The sequence below is a fragment of the Pan troglodytes genome, chromosome 14 (assembly GCF_028858775.2).
Source record: "Pan troglodytes isolate AG18354 chromosome 14, NHGRI_mPanTro3-v2.0_pri, whole genome shotgun sequence".
NCBI classification, from domain to species: Eukaryota; Metazoa; Chordata; class Mammalia; order Primates; family Hominidae; genus Pan; species Pan troglodytes.
The window spans coordinates 106,277,320-106,287,901 of record NC_072412.2 but is presented as its reverse complement, the minus strand read 5'-3'; the positions used below and the strand labels follow the sequence as shown (position 1 = coordinate 106,287,901).

The window sequence follows — 10,582 nt, the reverse complement described above, 5'->3', positions numbered from 1 at the left end:
GCATCACAAGGACAGAAAACCAAACACCACATGTTCTCACTCATAGGTGGGAGTTGAACAATGAGAACACATGGACACAGGGTGGGGAACCTCACACACCCACACCGGTGCCTGTCAGGGGGTGGGGTGCTGGGGGAGGGATAGCATTAGGAGAAATACCTAATGTAAATGACAAGTTGATGGGTGCAGCAAACCAACATGGCACATACATACCTATGTAACAAACCTGCACGTTCTGCACATGTACCCTAGAACTTAAAAGTATAAAAAAAAACCTGACTAAAATCTCATCTGCTTTTTATTTCCACCTATATATACAACCATATGTGTCTTATAAATGTTTCTGATATAAAGGATGTGTAATAAATAACACACAAGTAAAAGGCAGACACTCTTTATTGTCAGTTCTATCTACTTGACTGATTCTCACAGAAAGCTTTGGTTCCTTTTTGCCAAAGGCTTGTATCTGAATCCATCCAATGCTTGTAACTCAACCATGATGTGACTAGTGAAATTACATACCGATCCACTTTTTGCCAGCAAATTTATTGTCCTTAAATCTGATATGTGGTCTGTTAAACTACTTCTTACCCTTGTATAAACTCATTAAACTGCAATCTTGTTTCAGCACTAAACACATTTTTAAGTTTAATCTACATTATTAACATTTTCCCCATCACTTTCGGAAGTCTAGAGACAATCAGCAAAACAAATCGATGCCTGATTCATGATTCATAATGTTGGCTAATTTCCATGCTGTAAATACTTCGACCATGGCCCATTACAGTCTACCAACGAGACATCACTGAGTGTGGGCCGGGAAAACGCATGTGCAGTAAGCACATTATGATACGTAATACTGGAAATGGTAGGAAGTGGACAGACTTCAGAGTTATTTAGGAAGTAGAATCTTGGCGATTTGTTAGATGCCGAGGTGAAGGCAGAGTTTGGGAAACACTGGATGGTGGTGTCTTCACTCTCACAGGGAGACAGGGAGTTGAAAGCAAGCAGGGAAAGGACGCATTCAGTTTTGGATGGGTTCCATTTGAGGTGCTTGTTACCAGGAGTAGCTGAATAGGAAGCTAGATAAACGGATTTGGAGCTCAGAGAAGCAAAGATTAGAGTTGCAAATTTGGGATGTATTGATTTAAATGTTGACAGCAGGTTAAATCATTCAGGGAAAAATTGTGGAGTAAGAGGAAAGGTCTGAGACCTTGAAAACTCTGTTATTTGGTGGTCACCCAGAGTAGACAAGCACGCCAAGACTGGGGACAGACAGGAAAGTGGAGCACCCCCGCCACAGGAAGACGTGTTTTAAGGAGAAAGAAGGAATTTTGCTCAGATCAGGTAACACGAGAAAGGAGAGTGTCCTTTGACTTTAGTGATGTGGATGCTACTTGCGACAATTAAAAAGGCAATTTCACCGAGTGTGAAAACGAACACGTGCAGTTGAGAGACCACAAAACTGGGGGCAGGCGCCTCTTGACCAACTTCAGCGATGGAAAGTAGAAGAGGGTGGCAGCAAGGGTACGTGGAGTAGAGAATCTTGGAATGATGAAATGCCGAGGATACGGATTCCAGTTCAGAGGGAGCAACGGATCGGATTCTGCGATACTGGAAAAACAGAAGGTGGGGGGGCTCGGTGATGGAGGGAGCAGGTGTGCAGTTTTGCCGGTGGAAAGTGGAAGTTTCTCTTTTCTCCTGAAGCAGGCGGCAAAGACCTCTGAGAGTGGGAGTGTGGGGGGTGTGCCGGGCCCCTGGATGGGAGTGGAGGTTTGGAACCAAGTGGCCCGAGCCTGCGGTGAGTGGGCCCGCCCTGGGTGGCTCTGGCCGCAGCAGGGTCGATGGGGCAGCATGGTCTCGGCAGGAAGAACACGGCTTCAGTCAGTTCTGTTCTAAGAAGCAGAAGGTGGAGATACGCATGTTTTAAACAACTCCTCCCGGACAGGAAGAAGTGGAGTTCTGGCTGTTCTGCGAGGACGCCGCAGTCCCAGCGTGGAGACCACCGGGCAGGCGAAGCGCGAGACAGGCCAGAAATAGGGTCCCGCGCGCGGACCCCGGAGGAAGAGCGAGGGCTCACTCGGTTTCCCGCAGCCAGCCTCGCCCGACCCAGCTGGGGCCGCCCCTTCCCGCCCCGGCCCCGCCTCCGCCTCTGCCTCAGCTCCGCGCCCACAACCCGGCTTCCTCCTCTCCCGCCGGGTCCGTCTGTCCCTGCGCCTCCTTCGCCGCCGACTAGCGCCCCCTGGCCTGACGTCACCGGCGCGTCCGCCAATGAGCTGAGGAGGGACTTGGCTGTGGCCTGAAAGTGACGGGAGCAGCAGCCAATGGTCGGGCGGAGGGGGCGGGCCGAGACTGGTGCTGGGGGGCGCCCGCGCGCGTGGGGAGCTGCGGAAGGCGCGGCGCGGGGGGGTCGGGTGCGCGGCGGGAGGGGTCGGCGGGCGGCCCCTCCCCCTGCCAGGTCCGGGCGGGCGCCTGGAGCCGCCAGAGTTTCCGCACCCGGGAGGGAGATGCGGCCGGGGCTCAGGCTCCTTGCAGGTAACGCGCGGGGCGGCCCCTGCAGGGCCGAGCGCGCCGCGGGGCGAGCGGAGTTGGACGCGGAGCGGGCGCGGGTTCCCCGCTGCCGCCGTGTCCCGAGCCCCGCACGGCGGCCCGGGCCAGAGCGGCGCTGCTGGAGGAGTTGGTTCCGGGACCTGAGCTGCGGCCCGGGCCGGGGTCACGGGGGACGCGGGCCCCTGTGTGAGCCGCACATGGGACAAAGGGCGCGGCGTGGAGGCTGCGCGCCCCGCCTGCCCGCGCCGCGCTCGGGCCCCTGAGCTCCTCCGCCCGGGCAGAGGTCGCCGCCCCCAGCCCCTGCCTGCACAGCCGCGCCGGCGCTCCCTCGGCCCGGGCGCACCCGGCGCCTGCGGCGCGTCCCCGGAGCGGCCATCTGGCCGCGGGGCCCCGCGCCTGGCCGCCAGCTGGCCGCGGCGCAGGCGATGGCTGGACACAGCCGGGCCGCTTGGCCGCCTGCCCTGGGTTCCGCGGCGGCTCCCCCGCCGCGCCGCGCCGCGAGCGCCTGCTACTCCACGCTCGGCTGCGGAGCGGAGCGGCGCGAGCGCGGGGCCACCAGCCCGGGCGCCCGGGGCCACCGAGCCGCCGCTTCCCGGCGTGGGCTCGGAGTTTGGGGAAGCCGAGCAGGTGACGCAGCCACTGCCCACCTCCTGCGAACTCTGCGGGGCTTCTGGTCTTGTTGATGTTGTGGCTATGGGCTGCGTGTGTGTTTTTCTTTTTTTAAAACCACACACAAAAGAAGGGAGGAGTTAGAGGAACGATCTAGCCACTATGAGTCATCCCACACTTCGCTCTTTCCCCGGGAGAGCAAATGCATGGGGAGAATGTCTTGAGAAACAGTTATAGTAGGGACTGACTAGGTCCCCTCCCTGTCCCCTTTCTCTGCGGTCCTGTCTGCGCCGGGCGCGCCCCAGATGGAGTGGGGTAAGATCACGGCCAGTGCACCTAGATAGGGGAAATCGCTACAAGCTAGCAAACTGGAAACTTTCTGGGACAGTGGAACTGTGAATATCAAACCACACACATTCTTGCTATAGGCAGCCATGGCCCTCGTGCGCTACTGAATTATAAAATGGGAAGGCCGTCACAGCAGGACGATACCTTAGCCTTCAGTAGCATGTATTCAGCACTGCACGGAGGAGGGCGGTGGTGGTGGCTCGCGCCCCTGCCTTGAGGGGCCCAGGGTCTGATCAGTCAGGAAACTGCCAGGCCCAGGGATGCAGGGTCACAAACGATTGTGTTCTCTAATCTGATTCCCAGAGGCGCTGTCACCTCTCAGCGTGCAGAGGATGGCTGGCTATGTGATTGAATGTTACAGATGAGGTAGAAAGGCTGGGCAGAGGTCAGCAGGCCCCTGGATGCATGGAGGGGAATATTCTTCTGTAGGTGGCTGCTGCTAATTTTTCCAAGGGGAAACATTTAGGTTTGGTCTCGCCATTCTGTTTACCGCAGTCCAGGCTGCCGTGTCAGCTGTCATTGGGTCCTCATGGTTCACAGCTGGATGACATTTGTTTTTCTGGGGTCCCTGTGTGGGGTTTTTTTGGCCTTCTCACTGATGATTAATTTAACCTCCTGAAAACAGAGGCTCGATATGAGAAGTTTGAGAAATTGTAGGATTAAGGGACCTCTGCTTTGTTCCAGATTCAGCCCCTGTTGAGGGGCCAGTTGATTCTGTCGCAGGAGTCAGGTAGCGAGCAGAACACTGACTTCATTCCTCCTGGGTTGTGCCCTCTGCTTGGCCTGTAGCAGAGGCCACAGTGGGTCTCTCTTTTTGTTGCTTCATAAGGTGAACTAACGATCCAGCTATGGCAGAGGAGACAGGGAGCCCAGGCAGGACATCATGTGGAGAAGAGGGACCAGAAAGTTCAACCTAGGGCCCATCTGGAAGAAAACAGAGCATCCTTTCCTATTTCATGTCCTGACTGTAAAAAACGGTGGAGGCCGGGCACGGTGGTTCACACCTGTAATCCCCATGCTTTGGAAGGCCGAGGCAGGAGGATCGCTTGAAGCCAGGAGTTTGATTCCAGCCTGGGCAACATAGTGAGACCCTGTCTCTACAAAAAAATATTTAAAATAGCCAGGCATGGTGGCATATGCCTACAGTCCCAGCTACTTGGGAGGCTGAGGTGGAAGGGTCCCTTGAGCCCAGTAAGGTGAAGCTGTGGTGAGCTATGATCATACCACTATACTCCAGCTTGGGTGGCAGAGTGAAACCCTGTTCAAAAAAAAGGGGGAAGGGATGTAGAGAGGGTGGTCCCCCGTCTCTGCCACCTTACTCAGGGCTTCTTTTAACTGAGTGCCAGGCCTGGCTCAGGTCATTGAGGAACAGAAGTCGTTTAGTGTTGGAGGAAGGAGAGTTGGGAACAAGGTCACTGTGCATGGTTGTACAGTTTGTGCCAGACACCTGACCAAGGAAGCCATGTGCCCTGGGTCTGCCCAAAAGAAGGGTCCGCCTTTCTCAATCGCACCAGGTCACCCGATGGGCTACTGCTGGCCCTAGTGCCCAGCCCATCTGCAGGAATAAACACTGGCAACATGGGTGTGCCCGAGACAGGCAGTCAGGGACTAGGAAGCAGCGGCTAATTTCTCCAAAATCTAACAATAATGAGAACTAGTTGTTTGCATACATTTTCTCCTTTAATCCTTACCACCACCTTCTGAAGAAAGTAGTGGTGGTACTATGTTGTGCCAGTGAGGAAACTGATTCTTAGAAAGACTAAGCAGTTCAAGGTCGTGCAGCCGGCAAGTCCAGGTTTGTCCGTCACCAGAGCCTTTGGTTTCAACCACTGGACTAGACTGATCACTTTGCCTGGCTTTCTAACAAATTGTAGCTTTTTTTTTTTTTTTTTTTTGCGTTTGCTAGTGAAAGGCATTTTCCAAACTGTTCCACTATGTACGTTAACAGTAAATCCCTTCAAAGAAAAGAGCATTTGTGAGTATTTTCAGTGGCAGCAAAGAAGTGGGAGGCCTTGGAGAAAGGAGAAGGAGCCCCCTGAGATAGAGAAGCAGGGGAGTCACAGCAAGGAGGGGAGAGCCAGCCAGAACTGGGAAATGATGTGGGGGCAGGGGCATTGGAGGTAGGCCAGGTTTCCTGCTGTCCCTGCAAGAGCAGAGGAGGAGATCATCTGAGATCCACTGAGTCAGCCATCCACTTGACTTCCCAAGAGTCTGGACCTGGCCTCCTACCAGGGCATCTCGTTGATGGTGTGGTCCACAGTCTGCCTTATATATCCTGGGGCTGTGGCTTGGAACATGGTTATGCTTAGAACATATTGCTTAGAACACGTTTATGTTCTAAGCAATCTGAGGTACAGTCGCTAATTTAGGAGCACAAAGTATTTCCTGATTTAGTATTCTACTTAGAAGGCCATCTGAACCTTGACAAACGTTTGTGAAATAATTTTCAAATATTTGGGCCTGAAGCAGATAATATCCAGGCTCAGTGGCACACTCCTATAGTCCCAGCTACTTGGGAGACTGAGGCAGGAGGATTACTTGTGCCCAAAAGTTGAATCTAGTCTGGGCAACATAGCAAGACGCCATCTCCAAAAATATATTGCATGAGCCAATAAATTCACTATTGAAACAATAAAACAGATAACGTCAAAACCGGTTACATGACCTTTTGTCAGCTCATCACTCTATTGTGCATTTAAAATTGCTATAAATTATTTGTTTTCCTTCACATTTAATTTTCTAAATTTTCTTATTCTCCCCATGTTAAATCATAGTATCTTCCTAACTATTCAGTATTTGGCTTTGTTGGGCTTTGTTGTTGTTTGAGACAGGGTCTCACTCTGTTGCCCATGCTGTAGAGCCGAGGTGTGATCTCAGCTCACTGCAGCCTGGAACTCCTGGGCTCAAGCAATACTCGCACCTGTCAGTCTCCTGAGTAGCTGGGACTGCAGGCATGCGCCTCCACACTCAGCTAATTTTTGTATTTTTTTTTTGTAGACACGGGCTTTCACCTTGTTGCCCAGGCTGGTCTCGAACCTCTGGGCTCAAGCCATCCACCGGCCTCGGCCTCCCAAAGTGCTGGGATTACAGGCGTGAGCCATTGCAGCCAGCCTTGATTTGTTGTTTTTTAAGTAGCAGGAGTAATTTCTTTAGCTGAAATGTAAGCATAGAGGTTGGGGCCTGTGTGCTAACCTGTGTTGTGTTTGCAGTTGTAATTTAGATTCGAGAAGTGGTTTATCCTTTGACTGGAAAAGAAAAGTAGCTGCAGTATTCCCCCAGCACTTGCTGAGAGCATGCCGTATGCCAGGCTGTGAGGCTCGAGAGACAAGCAGTGGAAGAGTTGCGACCTGTTTCATCTCTGGATTGTAAATCTGAGCGTCCTTCTGGCCCCTGGAAGGGGACAGCATCACCATGGAATGGTGTGTCCTGTTGCCTGTTGGATCTGTCTCCATCTTCACTCAGACAGAAGGCTATAGAAAGATGCCTGTGACTTCAGGTGGCCTATTTGGCTGGCTTCTTATTGATTCCATAATCTGGGGTATCCACTTAGAGATCCAGAAACAAATACATCCAAACTGCCTTCCCAGTCAGGGGGCTGGAATTCTCTTTCATCTCAGCAGGAAAAGAACAGGGTCCAGGTCCCTTAGTAAAGACAGGAGCCTCGGTACCAATCAACCAGCTACTAAAAGGGATTTCCCACAGAAAATCATTCTGTGCCTCTGCTTTCAGCCTTCTGGAAGAAAGTATTAGTAATAGTAGCTGGTCTCCCCTGAGCCTTCATTACAGCCAGGCAGTGCTGGGAATCCTATTTAACCCTCATGACAACTCTAGAAGGTAGGCACTCTTACCATCCCCATTTTAGTGTTGAGGAAACAGGCCCAGAGAGGTCAAGTAAGTTGCCCAGAGGTACCCCAGGTCAGAACCGAGCAGTCTTACCCAAACCTGATCCTGGGAAATCCAAAGAAAGCACCTGTCCGGGATGTGGTGGGAATGGGGACAGATAAAAAAGTGTGAGTTTGGGGAGAGGTTGAGATTTGTTTTGGCGAATTCCAAGGCGGGAAGCTGTTAGGCACAGCTCACCACTGGGCGTTAAGATGCTTTGCAGAGGGCCGCAGGGGGTGGGCTCAGAGAGGAAAGGGGTTGTGCACAGGGCCGCACAACTAACACACGGCAAGGATGAGGCACAGGCATCCCCGGCGAGAAACATTATGCCCATTTGAAAGAAAAGTTCAAAATAGGATATATTTTTATCTTGACTCTTTCACCAGGATTGAAGGTCATATCCTCACACAGAATAGCCTCCCTTCCTTTCCTTTGTATGGCTCAGCCTTTTCTGGGACAAGATATTGTCCCCACCAGTCATTTCCTCTGTCTGTCCTCTGTGTTGAGCCAGTAGCCTAGGAACCCAGCATTCGATCCTGTGCCCCGCCTTAGGATTTCTCTGTTCGACTCCCCCGTCTCTGTGTCAGAGTCTCAGCTCCCTGGCCTGTGTGCCTGAATGCTACAAATAGACCATAAGCTCTTTCAGAAGCAGGATTGTGTTTTACACACGACCCTCTCCCCCGCCACACGCACAGTGTGCTAAAACCCAACAATGACTATTAATTTTTCTGGATTGGATGAGGTAAGATGATAACTTTTTTTTTAACCTTTGTAAACTGGTTCAAGGACGATTAAAAATGATTTGCCTTGTGGGGTTGATGAGGATACCATTACATTCGTATTTCTAAACGATATTCCGGCATCAGAAACCAAAGGGCATCTGATTTGATAGATCCTGTGGTCGGACCCAGGAATCTGCATGTGTCTCATGTGACTTTTCTGCCCACTAAAGTTTGGGAAGCACAGCTTCAAATTGTTACTGATCACATCCTATAAAATCATAGCATAAATGACTATCTAGCTCTTACTCACGGTGCCCACTGCAGAAACGGTCCTACCAGTGTTGGTGAATATTTATACGGTGTTGTTTTTCCTGCAGATTCCTAACCAGCATAATGCTGGAGCCGGGAGCCACCAACCTGCAGTTTTCAGAATGGCCGTGTTGGACACTGATTTGGATCACATTCTTCCATCTTCTGTTCTTCCTCCATTCTGGGCTAAGTTAGTAGTGGGATCGGTTGCCATTGTGTGTTTTGCACGCAGCTATGATGGAGACTTTGTCTTTGATGACTCAGAAGCTATTGTTAACAATAAGGTTTGTATCTCAACTCTTTTCTGGTAAACTTAACTGCCCAACTGTGTCTCAGTAATCATCTAAGTATGTGTTGCATTGTTCTCTGTGGAATGTAGGTTAAGCATTGGCCTGGGCCCCGATGGTGCTCTCGATTTTTCTCTCTTTTCAACATCGCCTCCATGATTTAGTGCCTTTCTTATTGCTGGCACCAAGGTTCTGAACCCCTGCCTCAGCTCAGGCACTCCCCTCAAGAGCTCCAGTCCACATATGGATCAAAGAGGCCGTTATTCTAAGATTACAAGGCAAGGGCATTGCAGGGTGTTGCAGACTTAGTATTCCAGATTTTGCGAAACATTTCCACAGTTGTTAAAAAAAAAAAAAAAAAAACCCATCACGCATTTGCTGCAGTGATGGACGGGTGTGATCACCTGCCGGAAGGTGCATCTTCAGCAGCAGGCAGGGAGCTGGCTGCCGCTTTGTCCTTCTCCGAGACTGTCGGGACAGCCTGCTGACAGCTGCTGGGGCAGGAGGAATGTGCTGCCCATGGGCGCTGCAGTTCCTGCTTGTTTCGTGTTTGGAGATTCGGTGTTGCTGAACTTGCAGAATCCCAGTCAATTTTGCTTACAAGTGGTTGCTATGTATCAGTGCAGGAAAAATGGTAATCTTTTTCCACTCCCTACCCAGAGTTAGGGCAGAAGAAAGAGGTTTGTGGGAAAAGATGAAAAAGATTCAAGCAGGCTAAAAACCAGAGCAAAAAATGCAGAAGCAGGCAAGGCCCAGAGGAGAAAGAACTCGGAAATGGCACAAGTTAGAGCCTCTCAACAATCTGTTATTCAGAAGATATTTTATGTGTGTTCCTTAGCCAGTGAAGAAGACTTAGAGGAATATACACATTTAGCTCCCTACTAGATATAATTAGAGCAACTCTTTGTAACACTGTTGAATGCTCTTAAAAATTTGAAGTTATGGATTCTACCAAATAAGTATAAAGTCATTTTCATGCTGAAAATGTTGAGAAGAACTCTCTGTATGACAAGCATGTATTGTATGGGGGCAACATGGCTGATTTGCATATATTTTATTTGTGATATAATATTGCAATTGATCTCCATTTTGAGGGCACACACTATATCATTTTTAATGTTTTAATGGGTTTTCGTTGTTGTTGTTGTTTTTGAGACAGAGTCTCATTCTGTTGCCCAGAGTGGAGCGCAGTGTCACGATCTTGGCTCACTGCAACCTCCGCCTCCGGGGTTCAAGCAATTCTCCTGCCTCAGCCTCCCAAGTAGCTGGGACTACAGGCATCCCATGCCTGGCTAATTTTTGTATTTTTTAGTAGAGATGGGGTTTCACCATGTTGGCCAGGCTGGTCTCGAACTCCTGACCTCAGATGATCTGCCTACTTTGGCCTCCCAAAGTTCTGGATTACAGGTGTGAGCCACCACACCCAGCCAATATTTATTTTTAATTCAAGTTCTTCATTTGTAATTTTCCTCACATTCACTCAGCAGTTACTGTAGATGATTCTGTTTCAGTTCTTTTTTAAACCATGCTTAAAAGAACTAAGTAACTCTACACAACTGTGTCAAACTGGTGGCTTTTTCATGAGATGGGGACAAGGTCTTACTCTATTGCCCAGGCTGGAGTGCAGTGGTGCAGTCATAGTTCACTGCAGCCTCTGATGCCTGGGCTCAAGCCATCCTCCCATCTTAGCCTCCCGAGTAGCTAAGATTACAGTCATGCACCACCACGCCCAGCTGATTTTTAAAATTTTCTTGTAGAGACAGAGTCTCACTGTGTTGCCTGGTTGACCTCACCTGGCCTGAAGCGATGCTCCCACCTTGGCCTCCCAAAGTGCTGGGATAACAAGCGCAAGCCACCATGCCCAGCACAGATTGG

At 50.6% G+C, this 10,582-nt stretch overlaps 1 protein-coding gene across 7 annotated transcripts in view; it reads left to right on the top strand.

Annotated features, from left to right (window-relative positions):
• Nucleotides 1-2,379: 2,379 nt before the first annotated feature.
• The window catches only part of TMTC4 (transmembrane O-mannosyltransferase targeting cadherins 4), a 70,273-nt gene continuing 62,070 nt past the window's right edge, over nt 2,380-10,582 (top strand). For 3 of the 7 annotated variants that reach the window (XM_063792295.1, XM_063792294.1, XM_063792297.1), the window contains exons 1-3: nt 2,424-2,535; nt 6,717-6,926; nt 8,489-8,704. In XM_063792295.1, the coding sequence (XP_063648365.1) occupies nt 6,924-6,926; nt 8,489-8,704 (219 nt within the window). In that variant the 5' untranslated portion in view covers nt 2,424-2,535; nt 6,717-6,923. Of the gene's footprint in view, nt 2,536-6,716; nt 7,004-8,488; nt 8,705-10,582 lie in introns of all 7 variants that reach the window. The other 4 variants (XM_016925498.4, XM_063792293.1, XM_009427186.5 and 1 more) reach the window with 4 other exon arrangements.